Source organism: Trachurus japonicus, chromosome 4, assembly GCF_045865225.1.
Source record: "Trachurus japonicus isolate A0001 chromosome 4, Traja_1.0".
NCBI lineage: Eukaryota > Metazoa > Chordata > Actinopteri > Carangiformes > Carangidae > Trachurus > Trachurus japonicus.
Genome location: NC_140910.1, coordinates 22,380,150 through 22,400,124, shown reverse-complemented (window position 1 = coordinate 22,400,124; position 19,975 = coordinate 22,380,150). Strand labels below are relative to the sequence as shown.

At 40.2% G+C, this 19,975-nt stretch overlaps 2 protein-coding genes and 1 long non-coding RNA gene across 3 annotated transcripts; 1 reads left to right on the top strand and 2 right to left on the bottom strand.

The window, feature by feature from the left end:
* Positions 1 to 2,912: 2,912 nt before the first annotated feature.
* On the bottom strand, positions 2,913 to 5,994 carry LOC146988944 (interferon-induced protein 44-like). The gene is made up of 7 exons (XM_085775436.1): positions 5,482 to 5,994; positions 5,310 to 5,358; positions 4,382 to 4,577; positions 4,151 to 4,303; positions 3,872 to 4,043; positions 3,673 to 3,773; positions 2,913 to 3,255 (listed from the first exon to the last, which is right to left on the bottom strand). The coding sequence occupies exons 1-7, from the start codon at positions 5,951 to 5,953 to the stop codon at positions 3,061 to 3,063; spliced, it is 1,338 nt and encodes a 445-aa protein (XP_085631562.1). The 5' UTR covers positions 5,954 to 5,994; the 3' UTR covers positions 2,913 to 3,060.
* A 1,049-nt stretch (positions 5,995 to 7,043) lies between these two features.
* ifi44g (interferon induced protein 44g) lies at positions 7,044 to 17,768 on the bottom strand. The gene is made up of 10 exons (XM_085774754.1): positions 17,679 to 17,768; positions 10,680 to 10,783; positions 10,212 to 10,233; positions 9,880 to 9,980; positions 9,627 to 9,678; positions 9,303 to 9,498; positions 8,326 to 8,478; positions 8,036 to 8,207; positions 7,774 to 7,874; positions 7,044 to 7,569 (listed from the first exon to the last, which is right to left on the bottom strand). The coding sequence occupies exons 1-10, from the start codon at positions 17,681 to 17,683 to the stop codon at positions 7,360 to 7,362; spliced, it is 1,116 nt and encodes a 371-aa protein (XP_085630880.1). The 5' UTR covers positions 17,684 to 17,768; the 3' UTR covers positions 7,044 to 7,359.
* LOC146988943 (uncharacterized) lies at positions 12,538 to 14,928 on the top strand. The gene is made up of 4 exons (XR_015035768.1): positions 12,538 to 12,813; positions 14,026 to 14,080; positions 14,486 to 14,570; positions 14,834 to 14,928. It is a non-coding gene; the product is annotated as an uncharacterized LOC146988943 (long non-coding RNA).
* Positions 17,769 to 19,975: the final 2,207 nt, after the last annotated feature.

Genomic DNA, 19,975 nt, shown 5'->3' with positions numbered 1-19,975 from the left:
GAATATGCACTTCATAGCTCTAAGATATACTCAACCTTGGCTTTATTTTAATGTTTTTGTCATATTTTGTCAATGACTGATGGAAACTTCTGTGGGGAGAGGAGTTTGTTCAAGTCTGGAGGATGCCACCCTGTTCCAGCTGAGGTGAAGAGGTGTTTTCGTGGTTGCCGTGCTGGTGCAAAAGTGAAGGCTTGAAAGTGGAGATAGGTCCTTTCTGCTGTCAGTCATCATGGGAAATGTCAACTCTCTGCCCAACAAGAGTGATATATTGAAGACTCAGAAAGTAGACTTACAATATGTGTAGTATACATCCCACCCATGGATGTGCACTGAAGGCCATTCTGAACAGTCATTTTCCAACAGTTACAAGGAGGTTAATTGAAAATTATATTAACAGCCACCCCATTGAAATCAAAGTAACACTTCAAAACATCAAATACCTTAATTTGTACATTCATATATGCTTTATTTTCTTTTTATATTGCTTAGTCTTTGATTTCTGTCCAAAACAAACTTGTAACTTGCAAGCTCACAGTTTTTAATAATACTAAACAAACCACTTGGTATTGCATCTAAAGCAAAAGCATATTTTCTAGGTGATTTTTGAAGGAATTTTGAATATTATGACAGTAACACACCCTTTTTATTTATCAGCCATATTGTTTTGAGTCTCTTTGTTTGATTTAGGACTATTGAGTCATACAACTTTTTTTGATAAAGAACCAATCAAAGTGAAAAATACCAGCAAGAACAGAATCCACTCATGACTACTATGACAGAGTAAATGAATGAGCCTCAGATTCAGATTTACGATTTTTTGTCCCCGAGGGGAAATTCCTTTTCACAGTTCTGCTCCAGACAAAGACACCCAACACATACATGCTACAGCAACAGAAAAAATACAAATAAACTAAAACATATTTAATATTTAATTCAGTCTGTCATCAATGCCCATGGTCCTGCCCCGCCTTCCCACGGCCCACAGCAATTACTATGTGGTCCATGGATCCATCCGTATATCACTTTGAGTAACTTGTGATTATGTTGCAGCTTCAAGACTCCAGCTGCTCACCATTATTGGGTCTTCATCTGTGGTGATCTGAGGTGATCTCTGGAGATCCTCAAGAAGCCAGACTCACAGTTATTTAATGCTGTGCAGACTACGATGAGCAAGATGGATAGTATCTTCCACTTGGTAAACATGACAACAGAAATGTCATGACTGGTAGCTACATTTAAAGTCAAATATTAGCATCAATGCAAATGTTAGCAAATGTTATTTATTTATTTGCACTGCATTAGCAGGGCCAGTGACTAGATACTTGAGGAGCCTTTTTCCACTGAAGGTGAAAAGAAAGGCCTGGTCATCATGCACCCACTGACCAGACTGACTGAAAGGTTGTTTGGTGTATCCTCCAAACACATAACCTGAGGTGTTGAAGCCCACAGACACTGTGGGACCTTGGTTGTCACATCGTTGGTGGAAGGCTGCAGCAGTGAAACCAGGGACGCTGGCCTTGTACAGCAGCTTTAGTTTGACTCTTCCCAGCTGGGAGCAGATAGATCTCTGATGGCTCCTGGTTAACTTTGAGTTCATGGTGGACAGGTGGTCTGCTGCTGTGTAGAGGATGATCAATTCATTTCTAATGTTTGCTCAACGTTTCTAAATAGACATGAAAACACATGGAAGTTGCAGTTTTAAATCATGGCTGATTACAGAACATAAGAAAGAAAAGAAAACCTGCACCACCACAAACAACATCAAAGAATTGATCAGCAGAAACAGGAAGTTACTTCTTATTCCTATATTAATATCGTCAGTGAAATCTCGTTTAAACATACAATTAGCCCTCTCGCTGCTGTCAACAAATGTTCACTTAAAGAGTAAAATACAAAAACTTTTCACTGTATCAAAGCTCCCAGTCAATAGTCCAAATTAAATCAGGCCGAACCAAACACACACCTTTGGTTGCAAAAAGAAGAAAACATCGAAAAGTCACTGCCTTTTACAATCTAACACTTAAGTCCCTATTCAATCAACTTTGTTACTGTACCTCTTCTCCGCGTGTAAGATTAAGGTAAGGTGGTCGGCTTTCTCGTAGGTCTGACAAATGTTGAAAAGGTGACATCAGAACTGCCCGCGTGGACTCAATTTTCGAAGTTTCGAGGAAATGAAACAAAGTCTGCAGACTACAATGACAGCTCCTTCAAAATAAAACAGGATACCTGCACTTAAAAAGAAAAAAAGAAAAAGAAGAAAATTCTTTGTTGATGTGAGCCAATGCCTGCCAGCGGTTAAAGAGTGGCACTGTAATTTGAAAGAACTAGTCTGTTAATGAGAAGTACAAGTCTGGACTGGTGTAAAAAATATAATGAATTTCTACTAAATGCAGGAGAAAATGTTCAGAAGCCAAGAAAATTGACAGTCAGGGACAATTATTTTGGTTAATTATGTATGGTTTTATGGTTGTTGCATGAGATCCAGCTCTGTTCATACAAAGAGAGGATAACTCAACAAAATTTTAGAGCCCTGATTCTGGAAACACTATGACACTATTGTTTACTATGACAAATGACAGTCATAGTAAACAAAAAAAGTTGATTTGTCTGCATTACTCAACTCTACACTCTGTAAATAACATCTATTGCACTGTTGCTCACTCTGAGGTTTCTCCTCTTTCTTCCCTGTTCAGGGTTTGTTCAGAGTTTTTCCTCAGTCGATGTGAGGGTCTAAAGGCAGAGGATGTTATGATGCTGTGTAAAGCCCTTTGAGACAAACTGTTTGTAAAAATGGACAATACAAAGCCACAGTTATTTAATATCAGATTCTTTTTAATTTAATTTTTTTTGGTAAACATGGCAATAAAAATGTAAGTGAATCAGCAGCAAGTAAAGCAAAGATATGATGACTGGCACGGTAGCCATTTTGGATCAATCACTGGTATCCATATAACATGAAACTAGTGTAGTTTCCCCAGTCTTCCCTGCGCTTCAATATTGTACTACAGTGAAAATGAAGTTAAGATACAGTATATACAGAACATCTGCTGTTAACACTTCCTATTCCTTGATTTCAGCTTTGCTCAGTTGGTCACTGATCTCATCAAAGTAGTTATCGGCGAAGCGAAGCATTTGGTTGACGGCGCTGAGCAGCAGGATATCACAGCTCATGTCCAACTCCAGCTCTTCACTGTAGTTCTTCACGGGAACAACACAGGACAGTGGCACGCCGAGCCGAGTGCTGAGCTCCTGCAACTGGATCACAGAAGGATTCACATGAGGTGAGTAGATAATAGTTTCTCAAGACCAATGAAATCTGTCACAACATTTTTTTGCATGGGGCTTTTTCAAAAGGTGAAGGTGTTGGAAAAAGTCAATTGTTTTGTTTTGATTAGGGCTTCCCAGTACAAGTCAATTGAAACATTTAATCAAAGGTCATGTGATAAACATTCAATGCACTGATTTCACAATCTGTCATCCTACTCAATAACAACACTGTCTGCTGAAGTAAAAGTGCAGACTAGAACCGATACTAAGGAAAATAATCTAAAACAGCTTTTTGTTTTTTACTGTGTATAAAATATAATTATTTGGAGAGTAAAACTAATACCTGAGAATTGAGAAAAACCAATCTGCTGAATTTTTCTCTGTGTAAGATTGTAAAATCCTCACCAGTTCCTTGATGTAGCCGCTCTTATACACACTCTTCACATCTGCAGACACCAGAGGGCAGGCTTCATCTACTTTAGTGACCAGGACCAGCTGAGGGATGCCTGCAGACACCAGAGCAGAGCAAACTTTCTAATTTTAATCCACTTAAAACCACAACATTCTGGTCATTGTAATGAAATGTGTCTCATTTTTCACTGACCCATTAAGTTGACCTTTCTGCGGATAGCTCCCAGCTTCTCCTCCAGCTTCTTCGGCATGATGGAGATCTTAGAGGCGTCAATGACATAAGTCACACAGTGGATCTTCTCCTTGAGTCCTGGAGACTCACGATAGCCCGGAACCTCAGAGTGCAGAGGAGCAGAGGGATTGAACTGCGCAAACAGAAGAAAACAACAAAAAGACAGGAGCAGTTTTAGTAAACAGCCAAACCAATGGTTCAGACATTCAATGTCCTGCTCAATGTCACAGGAAGTTGTACCTGGTAACGGTCTGGCAGATGACCTTTCAGGATGCTGCTGATGTCATCTATATCCAGCCCCGCCCCTGTGCTTTCCTCCAATCCCATGGTATCACACAAGATGATCGGCAGAGGTTTTCCATCTCGTCCAGCTTTCAAAGAGTAGCTGCGAAACTGTTGGCCACAAAATATTCATCTTGAAGTCAGTCACCACCACCACACAGAAAATCCTCCTCAGGAGCAGAAACTGACCTGTGTGGTGAGGCTGGTGGCAGAGCAGCCAGCGATGGCCTGGCTGGTGACGTGGCCTCTGAATACAGAGTTGACAGAATTGAAGAAGCTGGACTTTCCAGCTCCGACTGGTCCAATGAGCAAAACTCGAATCTGGGCCACAGAGCTGACGATGGGTTTGTAGGTCTTAATACTCTCCATCAGCTCCGACCTCTTTCTGGAGAGACAAGAAGAGATAAAAGAAAAACTTTTTCATCTTATTTGTTCTGGCCTGGTGTGTACAGAGGTTTTTGGGCATAGCCAGTTGACCTCCATGAGGGTTAATTTATTTATTTGCCAAGAAGTTAAAACTAATATAGTATAAGACACATAGCAAACGATTTTACAGATCCCATCTTAGTGCAAATTACTTATAAAGCCTACTTCATGTCTTGTAGAACCAATGCATCTAATGCAGGGTTCCTACAGCTTAAGCCAACTTAAATTTAAGACTTTTTAAGACGTTTTTAATGTCGCTTGAAATGAAATTTAAGACCGACTTCACAATAAACACAATTGCAAAAAAAACAAAAAAAAAACGTCACCACATCTATTACATAGGGTTAGGGACAATTTTACCCACTTTCTTATGTGGTCCAAGGTAAAGTGACTGCTACATGAATGATTGGAGGAGGGGGGGGCTGATATGGGAGCTGGTGGCGGTAAGGAATTTAGCGGTGACGGCCGCCACTAACTTCTCTATGTCAGAATGTTACCAATTATTTTGAGATTTGAGACTAATTATAATCATAATGTTAACATTTTTAAGTCCTTTGATTTAAGACATTTTAATGCCAATTAAGGCCTTGTTTTTAGATTAATGAATTCAATGCCTTTTACTGTAAGACTTTTTAAGGATCCGTAAGAACCCTGTAATGACATGTAGAACTCAATAATTTGCACATCTTACTTTGATTCCCAGATTATATTTCTCCACGGCATCTCAAGTTCTGTGGTTTCTGTTGAGAAGGAAAAAACATTTTTTATCAAACAATGATCTTTGACTATAAAGCTGTTCTTATCTTCTCTGTGGTGGTTGCTGCCAACAAAAATGAATATTTGATCATTTATGGAGAACTTACCTTCCACTTGATAGACTTCACACTCAGTCAGTGTGAGGTCGTTGCCATGCATTTCTGCAGCATTGAAGTTGTAATGTTGTCCTGGGTTGCTGTGCACCACTGCTTGATTTCCATTGGCAAGAATCAATGCATTTCCAAAATGTGGACCAGAGTTAGCATTCATATTCACTGCATTAGCAGCGGTGATGACTGGATATTTGACGAGCTTTTCTCCACTGAAGGTGAAAAGAAAGGCCTGGTCATCCTGCACCCACTGACCAGACTGACTGAAAGGTTGTTTGGTGTATCCTCCAAACACATAACCTGAGGCGTTGAAGCCCACTGACACTGTGGGACCTTGGTTGTCACATCTTTGGTGGAAGGCTGCAGCATTGAAACCATGGACGCTGGCCTTGTACAGCAGCTGTAGTTTGACTCTTCCCAGCTGGGAGCAGATAGATCTCTGATGGTGCTTGGTTAACTTTGAGTCCATGGTGGACAGGTGGTCTGCTGCTGTGTAGAGGATGAGCAATGAACTTCCTCACTTTGGTTCCTAAATAGACATGAATGCTTGCTATTAAATCACGGCTGATTACAGAACATGAGAAAGAAAAGAAAAGTAATAACTGATCAGCAGAAGCAGTTAGTTAATAGCCAGTGCTGAAATCTCGTTAAAACATACAATTAGCCCTCTAGCTGCTGTTATGAAGTTCACTTAAAAGGAGTAAAATACAAAAACTTTTCATTGTATCAAAGCCCCTTAGTCAATAGTCCAGATTAAAATCAGGGCGAATCAAACACACACCTTTGGTCGCAAAAAGAAGAAAACATTGAAAAGTAACTGCCTACTTCTTTTACAATGTTACACAGTCCTTCAATAAACTGTTACCTCTTCTCTGCGGCATCGGCATTCTCGTCTAACAAATGTTGAAAAGGTTTTGTCAGAAATTGTCCGCGTGGACTCAATTTGGAAGAAATTAAATATAAAGTCTCAACTTTTACATTTTAAGATAAACCTTTATTCAATCAACTTTCTTACCTGTTCTCTGCTTGTAAGATCAAGGAGAGGTGGTTGGCTGCGTTCACGTAGGTCTGACAAGTGTAAACTGCCCATGGACTGGACTTTGATAGCAGAAATCTAGACGCACCCTAGCGGCAGCAAATATACTTGCTCCGCAGGTCACATATACATTTTAATGATGTAGTCTGGCTTGTCAGGCTAGGACTTTGAGGAAATGAAATAGAAAGTCTGCAGACTACGACCATGTCTACGGAGGACTAATGACGTTTCCTTCAGAATAAAACCGGATGTGCACTTTCGAGAAAAAAAAAGAAAAAAGAAATGATGTGAGCCCCTGCCTATCAGTGTGATACTCTGATTTGACAATGTAGCCTAAAGTCTGTTAATGAGAAGTACAAGTCTGGACTTTTGTTACAATACATTTCTACCAAATGCAGAAGATAACGGACACTGAAGGACAAAATTATGTTCTTTATGATATCCAGTTCATACAAAGAGAAGATAACTCATCAACAAGAATTTACACAACCTTGATTTTATTATGAATTACACTTTAGTGTATCACAATTTTAAACAAACCAAAAAAGAGAGAAAAAGAGAGAAATATAAAATCATTGTTATATGAAAGAAAACAAACAAATCTATTAATGACACATGGTCTTCACATTTGAAAGGCTAACATCTATGTGATTTTTTCCAAGTAAGCTCCCCTCTCCATTGTGTGACCATAGGGCCTCAGATCGAAGACTGTGATTACCCTGTCATAACACGCCTTTAGGAAGGACATACCAGTAAAAACATAATCAATTACTTGCTGTTTAGTTGTTTCCATGGCTTCCCCATATTTTCATTTCAACTGTTCTGTTTTTAGCCATGTTTTAAGGTAGGTCAAAGCCTCCGTATGTCACTGACCCTGCACACTGTGGTGTATTATCCTGGAAAAACAGATCAGCGTAATGCAGGATGTGGTCGACAGCACTAAGAAGTAGCACATCAGTTTTCACATCCAGGTTCAGCTCTGATGAATAGTTCTTCACCGGGACAATGTAGGACGTGGACATCCCCAACAGAGATCCAGCTTTATCCATCTGCAAACACACAAACACTCTGTAACACTTTCTTTCATTGATCACTTATTTATGTTTGCTACATTATTCTGCTTATTGGTGAAATCAGAACCCGGTGTTTCTATCTTCCTTTACATTTACATTTTACTTTTACTCTGAAGTCTGAACAGAACAATTAAAGAACATGAACATTTTTGATGAACAATATGATTTATTTCAACATACCATCTCCTGAATTGCGCAGCTCTTGTAAACCTGGGAGACGTCTTTGGCTGTTTCTGGACCAATCTTGTCAATGTGGGTCAGCAGAGCCACCTGGTGAACACCTGAAACACACACACACAGTACACTCTGGGGTCATTAAGGGTTTCCTGTCATTATCAGAAAAACAGCATTTCATTGTTACACTTTGAAATTGTACTGCAGTTCACTGCAAGAAGGAATGACAACAGCTCCTCTTCACGTCACTAGTTTGTCCTTTTCTCACCCAGATCACTGATGTGCTCCCGGAGCTGCTGGAAGGCGGTCCTGAGGCCTTTGGGGTAGGTCAGGATTTTAGAGGCATCCACCACAAAGGCCACACAATGGACTCTGTCTTTAAGGGTTGGCTTCTTCACGTAGCCCACTGTCTCTGATCTCACTGGCTGATCTGGGCTGAACTGGGGGAGGCAAGTGAAGAGATTCAATCATCAGTGATTTGACGACGAGAATAAACATACAGGAGCACGCCGAGATCACAACATAAAAACCCTAACCCTAACCCCTGCTGTACTGTACCTTGTGTCCCTCAGGCACGTGGCCTTTGATGATGGACAGGATGTCATAGAGGGTGAGTCCGGTCATCTCTTCGTCCCCCAGGCCCATGACATCACACAGCACGAGATTGGTGGGATCCTCCCCCTTCTGACCACTGATGTTGAAGGACTGCAGCTGATGCAAAACAAAAACATGGATGTCACTGAAAGCGCTGGAGCAACCTGCCTACTGATCAGAGGAAAAACTTTGTGCTTTTTGTTGACACATCTTGACCTGAAAATATCGTTTTCAAACTAGCGCAGTTGTTACAGCACATCAGTTAAGACAACTGGACAAATTAAATGTTTTGACACAGATCATGAGAAGCTTTAGAATCACTTAGATGTGGAAATCATCTGAATGTTAATCTTAATTTTATATGAGATGAGTACTCTTAGTTGTGTTGAAGAAGTAGAGACACATCCTACAGGCTTTATACTCAATAAAATAATATAAAGGAATAAATAAAGGGATATGTTCAGTGAAGCCTCTTTTCAATGTCACCTCATTTTCAGTGAAACAACAATTAATTTCAGCAAAAAGGATCAGTAGCTTTGGTGATGTCTCTCAATCAATGTAATGTAAAATTTACTTTACTTTATTTTTTTATTTGGATGGGATAGTGCACATTAATGAACATATAAAAGCATGTAAATGTGCCGGATTATAGCAGCAATGCTAATTTCCATCCGGAGTCCCATAGCATAAAAAACAGTAGTAGAGTGACAATTTGACAATACACATAGTAATATAGACGACATAATAATGCAGACAACAAGAAGATAACAAGACGACTATAACAAAATAAAACATTGACATTTTGACAAACACTTCCATGGGTAGGGGGACCATAAGAGTTTCTGAGAGATAAAGTGCTAAAGTGCACGAGTGCAAAGGTACCAAGTTGTATTGCACGGTGCCCTAAAGTGCACATCAAAATGCCTCTGCTCCACATGTACCTTCTTGGTGAAGCTGGTGGTGGAGGAGCCCACCATGGCTCTGTTAGTGACTCTCCCGGTGAACACAGACTGGACCGAACTGATGAAGCTGGACTTTCCAGACCCGACTGGACCCAGGAGGAGAACCCTGGCCTGGGTCACCCCCTCACAGCTGGGCTTGTAGGAGCTGACCGACTTCTTCAAGCTTGTCTTTTGCCTACAGTAGGTATGAATTTAAGATGTGTATGCTATTTATAGTGTATAAAACGTGTTTTCTTTTCTCATTAAAATATGCACAGACATTAACATGACTGCTAGTTATTAAAATGTTACGGCTGTACTCACTCCTCTGTCCACTCCACATCTCTCCATTCAGATTCCAGTGTGCGTTCAAGCTCTGAAGATAATTTACATTTAATGAAACAGTCAGTGTTTGCAACCTTTTTTTCTTTTTTACCAGTGAGGTTCATTATATTCAATGTGACTATTGAAATGATAAATTGAATTTTTCTGATTCTGTGGAATTATGACATAATACAGGGAACACATCCATTTCCAGACTACAGTGTATTTGGTGTGGAGCCGTGGAGCCGTTTACCTGTGAAAGTAAAAGGTTGTGCTGCTGTTTCATCTGTTGAGCTGACACTGGCACCTGTACCTGTGGCAGCACCAACGGCTTGAAAATTTACGCCTCTGGGGCTGATGAAGGAAACAAAGCACATAAATCAGAAGAAGAGAATAGATAAAAACAAAGGAGCATAAATTTAAAATGTACTAATTTTTAAATGTCCTTGGGTTAAAGATCTCGCACTGAGAAGATTTTATATATGTGTATGAGAAAAATAAGCTTTCCATATATAACTGAGACTCTAATAAAGCCAGCTATTATTTAAAAATTTATAAACAGGAGAGGATATCAGTTTCACTCACATTTCTTCAGTGTCCTGCGGTCCTGCAGCAGAAGAAAAGTTAAGAGCTGCTGAAGTTTAATCAAACATGTAGTAACACACTCCACAGACTGTCCACACAAAACAGGTATCATGTAAATAAAGAACACAATTTTGTAGCTCATAGGATATATATAGCTTTAGAGAGTTTTAGAAATATACCATTTGTGGAGGTTCTGAATGACTTGCTTCTCTACAGTTTGCATGGTGCTGAATGTAAACTCACTGTATGTCAAAAATGAATAAGAGTGAAATACCTCTTATTTTGTTAATTGTGTAAAATGGGTTTAAAACATACTTTTGTTAAACTGGTTCATAGTTGCGTATCCTGTCAAACTGGATGAACTGTGTTTTACCATGCATCCAAACAACGGGGAAGAACTATGGCACATTTTCCGTGTCAGAGGTGCTCTTCATCAGTATCTTGGAGTGAAACAGTTCAGTGACTTACTTGAGAATCCAAAACCACTGCTTGTTTTGTTTGTTGAGCTGGTTGAACCTGCAGGTTGACCAAACGTAGAGCCTCCCCCTCCAAAAGAAAATGAGCTGCCAAAGCTGATGAGGAAAACCATCACATACATCACATCAGGGCAGCAGATAAGCAGAAATGAACTTGAATGTATTTGAAACATTCTGTGTACAGTATGACCTTAAGACATTAAGGTAAATAGTTAGAGGTACTACCAACTTGCCCATTAGAAACAAAAACATGTCAGTCAGCCGCTGAAATACAAAACATTTCACCCACTTGTAGAGTACATTCATAAACAGCACTGGAACCAACTTTAACATAGCTTCCCATCTTTTGCATTTGCTTTATGACCATAGTCTGACAAAAAATATGATTTACAGTAGGCTACCCGAGAGGTTAAATTATATTTTTTAACTGCTTCATCTCTAGACCACAAATTAATGATTTTGTGCGGATATAATGTTATTTCGTCATGTTTAGATCTTGTGCAGCTGTGGATCCTGACGACTGAGATCAGGTGATAAACACTAATTTACACAATAGCATATAGTCAGCCCCTAGCCAAATTGGGGCCCTAAGCAAAATTTTATTTGGGGGCCCTCCCCTGGCTGACCTCAGTAGTTACAAAATGACTGTATAATGATATGCCATTTAATTTGACAACATTTATTACTAAGAATAAACCAAATAAAAATAGCTTCAAACCAAATTCAATCAATAAATCTGAGTCACAAATAGTTATAAATTAAAATTTAAAAAAAAGTAACTTCAACCTGAATGTCCTACAAAAAAAAAACTATTAACAGCGTCTTTCAACATGACAAGCGTGCCTTTTCATCTCACAGAATTATGTTTACACACATGAAAGGGGCAGGGGCTCAACACCATAAAAGGGCAGTATGTGCATGTGCAAAGTGCCTGCAGTAATAACAAATCAAATAAATTAAATTAAATTACAGTTCCTTTTTAGACTGTATAAAAAGCCTGCATGTCTGCAGGACAACAGTCAACATGCTGATCTCAATGATTTGTTTACGTAGCTAAAGTAGCCCATGTCCTATTAGCTAAACTGGACCAATTTCCCGACTTCCATATAAACCGAGACTGGTAGACTAGCATAACAAAACAAAACAAAAATCACGGGAGTGCAAGTTATAGCCTAGGCCAACTAGACGTACAGGCTGCATATCTAAAATGAAGTCACACTCAACATCTGTAAACTAATTCTAATAATAGTCAAAATCGAGCTGAGTGAGTGATTCCTCCTGTTGCTGCGGTTGTTAAGCACATTCGGGTAGGCTATGTTAGAGGAGGGGGGTCTTAACTCTTATAAACAAGCAGATAAGCTCAACAAACACAAATGGAATAATGAATAAGTGCAGGCGACTTGTCAGCCCCCACAAAGAAGTCGCTCCACTGTCTCGTCTCATGAGCAGCAGCATGAGGCATTTCAACACCCTATAGTCTATGCTCAACACCATACCGTCGGGATGACTTGGAGCGCATCACCGAGATCGGTGCGCCCGTGAACATCAAAGTTGCCATTTGCGGAGACCCTGGCGCAATAGGTGGCCCCATGGATCGCGGGGCTCTACGCACAGCGCGTAGTCTGCGCATAGGGAGGGCGTCTCGTTATCTCCAGACAGCTGTTATCTCGCGACAACGATCTTTGTTTACGCATTTACAGAAAAATAATTGCAAGTACGGATATTCTAGGCTTCCGTAGCATGCTCCAATAATAAATAAAAAATTAGAAAAACTTGAAACAACTTGGTAGTAAACCATAGACTGTAAACGCGATAGCAGAGAACTAATTGAATGTCAATTACAGTAGTCAACTTCCCACACAGCAGGAGACTCCGACGCGGATCCGCATTCAAGTCACCAAACCCGCGTGACTGTCACATTCGTTTGGCCGCCGCCTAGAGGATCAGCCCCGCCTCCAGGCAGAGCCGTTATTCTACCGTCAAACAGCGGATCCCGAACGGACCCGTGTCGGACGTGTGGACACGGACGCGCCTTTACTGTAACGGTCGAACACAGTAGTCCACACCGAGCCGAGACTAGAGGAGTCATCTTTCTTTGCTGGGACACGGTTGTGCTGAAGCCTCTAGTAAGTTTATTGATTTATTGATGTATTGCGACATTCACAGTAAACATTGGCCTTTGTGTTTTTAATCGTCATGTATATCAATGCTTGTAATGACGTTGTTTGATATTAGCACTGTTAGAACTTTTGTAGTTTTGTGCAACAGGCTAGGTTAGCTTCTAGCTGAGATGTGATGATGCACGTCTGTAGCTATTTTGTTTTAAAATGGGATAGCAATTTCGGGAGAATATGTTGTGGTTGTGTGACTAAAAAAACACACATTGTTATTTGGTAACGTTATGGCCTATCTGTTTTAATGTATCGCAGCTGTTATGCTGTGTAACGTTAGCCTATGCTAGCGGTAACTTATGTAACTTAGCTGCTATTTCTCCGACCTCGACCTCCCATTTCCTCGATTTAAGTAGGCTATGCCCGGTGTTCCGACTCCCAGTAATTACGAGTCGCCCTCTTCATACACATTACGGTGTTTTTTTTTTTTTAATAATTATTTTCTTTTCTTTAAAACTAACTAGCCGTTAGCATTATGTTGGCTAGTTAGCCGGCTAGTTAGCCGCTAACGGCTAGTTAGCCGCTAACGGCTAGTTAGCCGCTCGGCTTTTATTTAAAAAATAAAAAACACCGTAATGTTTATGAAGAGGGCAACCAACTCCAACGGTACGGAGTTTAGAATGACTTTTTTAAGCCTCTCTTTGCTCCTCATGTCTTAATTCTCCGTGACTTTTCGCTAGCCGAGCGGCTAACGGTGCTGTTGTACATATACAGTACAACAGCACTCCCTCTGCCTTTATTCATCCCACGACGGGGAAATTCACAAGTTACAGCAGCAGTACAAACACACTCACACATGCCATGCACACTGGCAATATTAATGTTTAAGCTTGTCAGTGCTTTATGATGATTAATATATGCTGAGAAACAAGATTGTAAATCAAGCAGGAAAGACCAATAATTTGTGTTTAATGAATCAAAAATCAGATATTGTTTTGGTCATAAATAGGCTATGTTTAATTCGCTGGGGAGGAGGGGCGGGCACACAGCTTTTCTTTTTTTTTTAAAACTTTTTTTTTTTAAATAATGAGGGCTGTCATTTTTGCTAAGCTTAAGTCAACTAAAGTTAGCTATTTTGTGTCTTCTATGTCCTGCCTTGAGTTTATGTTGTCTACACACCTACATACTTGACTTTTTTTCAACATTTTTTCTATTTTTACTGTGCAGATAATCCTCCAGCTAGGCCAATATTTGACATGTCTCTGGGTGCTGCTGTGTAGTGGTGAGTATTAGCCTACTATTCAATTGCTTTTGTTGGTTTTAGGGATGCACATTTTGAATTTTTTTTCTGACTGATGATAACCAACGCTTGTTAACCGATATGATTACAATGCTCTCGGGGGCGATCACTTTTTCTCTTTTGCGCAGCTCTGTTGTAACAGGTGATGCAGATCGATGTCCCTGTAGGCTACATTTGTTGTCTGACCTTCTTTTATGATATTATTCCTTTTTTAATATTGTGAGTAAAGATAATTACTGCAAGTCCTATTGCCTTTAAGATTCTAATGTTCATTTTTTTTGTTGAAACTATTTTGGAGAGATATGTCTAATAATCAGTCTTCATTACAACACAAAATAATATGGCACCACAAACTAAACCAATTTCCATTTGTCTTTCTTTCTCTAGTGAATGTGGCAGTGTAAAGGGTGTTCAGTTGCTGTGCAATATTTGACATGTCTCAGGGTGCTGTGTCAAAGGCTCTGCAGTAGTGGTGAGTATTACTAAATCATTTGTTGTTTTCTGAGTTTATTGTTTTTTTTTCATTTATGTATATTATTTTTAAACAATTACTCAGTAATGAAAAAGAAATAGGGGGCATCATTGCACCAATGGATGAAGTAAATATATTCTCTGGGTTGGGGGTGTAACAACTGATTGTCTTCAAGACAGAAATGCCTTTTACCAGGACAAATGAGAATTTTCACAGACATGAACTCAAACAACACAACTTGTGCCTCTGCTTTTCTGCCGTAGGATGACGACGTGGATCTGGGAAGAGAATGCGTCCTAAAGACCCTCTGCGTTTACCTGAATGAGGACCCAGAGAATCTATTGAGAGAGTATGTGGTAAGTAGCTATTACTTAGGTTTAGTATGTTGAGATGTTATCTTTCGTATTTTATATAAACTTTAAAACATCTACTCATTGTAATTACTTTACAGTCAGCTAAGTTGTAGGATAATATGGTAGTGATCTTAATATCAAAGTGTGTGTTTATTTTTCATTAAAGGGATAGTTCGGGTCTTTTGATATCTATCTACTTGTTTTAGCACAGAGCTAAAGGGAGAGCTTTATGAACCTGATGTGATGCTGAACCTCATCAGATGGAGTTCCATAGACTGTAGGAAAGAGGTTAGAGCAGAGAAGAGTGATCGTTGCAGCGCAGTCCATGGTGGAAGATCAGACCAACAAATATACAGACAGACAGCGTGCATCACCTCCAAGGATGGTGCTGCTGGAAAAAAAAAAAGAACAGCACTCCTCTGCAGCCAGCTGACGTGTAGCTCACCTGCAGCTGTCAGAGGATCCTCGTTCTTTCTTTAGCCTGGTGTTTGGATGCACTTTGTTCAACATGTGAAGATCTAACCACCATCTGACCACCGGTCAGCTGAGCCAGCTAACAGAGTGGACGTGGCTGGTGTGTAGGCTCGCTATTTTATAACGGCAAGAAAAAATAATCGTCCTGATAGTGTGTACATTTGTCGGGCTGATCTTCCATCACAGACTGCGCTGCATTACTGATCATCACCCGGTCACCCTGTTGTCACAGCTACAGTTGTGGTCTAACTTCAGCTTGTTGCTTCCCTGTCCCTCCTCTCTGTGTCTGCCCGTTCTAACTCCATCTGATGAGGTTCAGCATCACATCAGGTTCATAAAGGTCTCCCCTTGGCTCTGTGCTAAAACAAGGGATGGCTTCATCACTTGTGTCATAATCAGATATGTTTACTTGAACTATCCGAGCAATAAACTCCATGAAACAGCTGATGGAAACACGCACAGCCGCCTAGAGGCGGCAGCGCGCAGTGATACGGAGGGAGAGAAAATAGCAGCAAGCGATTGTGAGGTCTGACCTTTTTGTGGACAACGGTTTTGTGATGCAAATGTATCACTCTTTTGAACGCATATTGTTTTGAGAAGTAAAACGCTTTATTTTTGTGACCCCAGCCAACTAACCGGACTACATTCGTCAGCACCGCAAACTCTCAAAGTGTGAGAGAGAGAATTAAACATAGCCTATTTATTATCAGTTACTATGACCAAAACAATATTTGATTCGTTAAACATAAATTGGTCTTCCCTGTAGGATTTGTTTTATTTACAATCTTATTTCTCAGCATATAGGCCTATTAATTATCATGACAACATAAAGCACTGACGAATAAGCCTAAACATTGATACAGGACTCATCACACATTCATGCTCTCCCTGTGTGATCATCTAGGAAGCAGACAGTCTGAGGTTGAAGTTTAGGTGACACTGTGACAGGTCTCTGTACGTCTTGACCACATGTCAGCTGTTCAGCTGTAGTAGAGGAGAACTCAGCTGTTTTCAGCTCTGCCGCACGTAGCGTTTTTTTTTTTGTTTTTTTTAGGAGCTCCGGTATATTGCGGCTTTATGCGGGAGGACACGCGATAAACTACAGCTGATCCAATGTATTTATCTGAGCTTGGTCACCGTGAGAGGCGCTTTGAGCTGCGTTCATATTAAGTTACACCTGACGCAGGACAGGGCATTTTGACAGGTCTGCGCTCACATCAGCTGTGTTTATTTACCCTCACCCTGTCACATAAGCGATCAGCTGTTTTTTTTTTTTTTTTTTTCAACGTTTGATGTCTTTTTTTCTTTTTGCTCGAAATTAAACATGGTATGACCTTGACTCCCTATATATCTGTCTGTTTGATTACAGGTGCTGTAAGAAAAAATACAGTGACAGGTCAGCCACAGATGACGAGGTGACCAAACACGCCATCCACCTTGTGGCAGATTGTGCAGCGAGGAGACGTGTCCCGCCTCCATCCACGCGAGAACCCCAGTAGCATGTACTTTAAAAGAATAAACAATATTTGTATTGAACTTCTTGTCGTTCACCAGTTATTCATTTTCTGATATTTTAGCTTCACATTTCATTGAAGTTGTAGCCTCATTTTGTACAGTTAATTGATGTCTTGACTTCAACCTTTTCTGTATATTGACAATAGTGTTGGGTTAAAAATGCAAGGCAATGCAGATTTAAGCTTGGTGTAGAAGTCTAGGCTAGGCATAGTTATAGTTTTAGTTTAAGCTATTTTATGGAGATTTTGAAAATGATGAACGGGTCCAAAACGGACCCGGGCCAGAGGTTTTTTTTGCGTCCGTTTCGGATCCGCGGCGGATTTGCGTGTCCCGAACGGACCCGGGCCAGAGGTAATTTATAAGTCCGTTGCGGGTCCCAAACGGATCCGGGCCAGAGGGTTATTATGAGTCTGTTGCGGATCCGCGGCGGATTTGCGGGCCCCGAACGGACCCGCCGCGGAGGTATGATTTAAATCGCGGATGCGGACCGGATGCAGCGCGGATCCAGGACGGGTCCGCGATCCGCCTTCGTTGCGGATCCGTCACAGAGAGCAAGTGGACTCCGATACGGGTCCGTTTCGCGGGTCCGTTCCGGAAGCCGCGCTACATCCGCGGCGGGTCCGCGGCGGACTCCTTTTGCTATGTGGGTTAAGACCATTAATCCCCTCACAGGTTTGTCACCGTCAGGTTCCACCTGTTCAGTTTATCAGCTTCATGAATTATGTCCATAAAAACTGCATAAAGATAATTATGCTTATTTCCTCACCTCATATCGACCTTTGCGCGTGGACGTGCAACAACAGCAGTTACGAGATACTAGTGGGGGAAGTATAAACCAGGCGATGTCCTTTCTGGGGAAAAGAAAGTGAAACTTTAGTCAGGGTGGCCATAAGAGGGCTCTCCAAACAACAAACATGGTTAACACAGCAGAGTAGTTTTGGGGCCCTGAGGTTCAAGTCTATTGATAATTAGTTTGTCAAATGATATACTGAAATAATTTGTGAACCAATCCCTGTAACAGCCAAAAGTTTACCTTTGTTAAGCTTTAGTTTTTACTCCCACCTCCAATTCCTCTTTACACATTAGCTTATTTTTAAGTTATGCTTTCATTTCTGTAACAGATTCACACTTCATAGGCTGACAAGGAACTACGTAGGCTACATCTATGCCTGTGGGGTCTACCAAGAAGATGTAGGTGTAGGGAGGAGTTGCTCCACACCCAGCATTTCTGTGTTTTACCAGATAACGTGTCAGATAGAGTCCATAAAGTGCTGTGACCAAGCAGGAATAATTTGTACGGAGATGTTTATCTTTGCTATACAAATTGTGGCAGTTTGGTGCTGCTGCTTGAAATGATTAATTGAAGATTAGACATAGACATAGAGTTTTGCACAGCTTGTTAAAACTGCAGATTCTTTTTAAATTATTATTATTAATTAATGTTTTTTTTTTTTTAATTTTTTTTATAATAAACTGCCTTGATGTACCTGTAGCTAGATAAACAGTTTGTTTTTATTTTGTGTGTTACACTACTTTTTTGATAGACAACCAATCAAAATGAAAAATACCAGAAAGGAAAGAATCCATCCATGAGTACACATGACAGAGAAAAGAGTGAATGAATGAGTGCATTAAATTCCAGTTCGTCATCCATCTAACATGCACTTCATAGCTCTAAGATTTTACTCAACCTTTGCTTTATTTTAATGTTTCTGTCATATTTTGTCAATGACTGATGGAACCTTCTGTGGGGAGAGGAGTTTGTTCAAGTCTGGAGGATGCCACCCTGTTCCAGCTGAGGTGAAGAGGTGTTATCGTGGTTGCCGTGCTGGTACAATGGTGAAGGCTCGACAATGGAGATAGGTCCTTTCTGCTGTCAGTCATCATGGGAAATGTCAACTCTCTGCCCAACATGAGTGATATATTGAAGACTCAGAAAGTAGACTTACAATATGTGTACATCCCACCCATGGATGTGCACTGAAGGCCATTCTGAACAATTCAGATCATCAACTTCAAAACACCCTGATGGAGGATAAAACGGAGGTGGTGGACGGCTCCTCTCTCTTCACTGCAGGACAGAGAGATATAGAGGATCCCTTGTACCTACAGCAATCAGGCTTTCTGCAAATGTAGATGAGCTGCCAGACAAATTAATCATCCTTTGGTAATTATTAAATCATCTTGCTGTAAAATATATACTGTACATGTATAGGTGTATATGTCTATGGTTGAAACACCCTCATCCCCCACAGGTGCGACGCCAATGTGTACGCCTGTACTCTGCATTTTGCCATAGGTGTGAAGTGTGAATGCACACACTCCAAACAGTAGGCTAAGTGTAAGTATGGAAGTGTGTGAATTGAGACAAAGCATGTCATTTTCCAACAGTTACAAGGAGTTTAATTTAAAATTATATTAACAGCCACCCCATTGAAATCAAAGTAAAACTTAGCATCAAATATTACCTTAATTTGTACATTCATATACTTTTTTTTCTTTTTAGTTTAGTCTTTGATTTCTGTCCAAAACAAACTTGTAACTTGTAAGCTCAAATAACACTAAACAAACCACTTGGTATTGCATCTAAAGCAAAAGCATATTTTCTAGGTGTGATTATTGAAGGAATTTTCAATATTATGACAGTAACACACCCTTTTAATTTATCAGCCATATTGCTATATACATACATATTTGAGTCTGTTTGATTTAGGACTTTTGAGTCACACAACATTTTTGATAAAGAACCAATCAAAGTGAAGAATACCAGCAAGAACAGAATCCACCCATGACTATATGACAGAGTAAATAAATGAGCCTCAGATTCAGATTTAGATTCAGTTATGATTTATATTGTCCCCGAGGGAAAATTCATTTTCACAGTTCTGCTCCAGACAAAGACACCAACACACATAGGTTACAGCACCAGAAAAAATACATATAAAAATAAACAAAAACATATTTAATATTTAATTCAGTCTGTCATCAATGCCCATATCCATGGTCCTGCCCTGCCTTCCCACGGCCCACAGCAAGTCCATGGAACCGTATTATCTATGCATG

Bases quoted from the DNA above. Each gene is read 5' to 3' on its own strand.
- LOC146988944 (XM_085775436.1), bottom strand. From the start codon at position 5,953: ATGGACTCAAAGTTAACCAAGCACCATCAGAGATCTATCTGCTCCCAG. The intron at 5,359-5,481 runs GTAAGTTCTCCA...CCTTCTCAACAG, and splicing joins TGAAGTCTATCAAGTGGAAG to AAACCACAGAACTTGAGATG. The intron at 4,578-5,309 runs GTAAGATGTGCA...TTGTCTCTCCAG, and splicing joins AATATAATCTGGGAATCAAA to AAAGAGGTCGGAGCTGATGG.
- ifi44g (XM_085774754.1), bottom strand. The intron at 10,234-10,679 runs GTAAGTCACTGA...CTTCTGCTGCAG, and splicing joins CAGTGGTTTTGGATTCTCAA to GACCGCAGGACACTGAAGAA. The intron at 8,479-9,302 runs GTACATGTGGAG...GTTTTGCATCAG, and splicing joins CCACCAGCTTCACCAAGAAG to CTGCAGTCCTTCAACATCAG.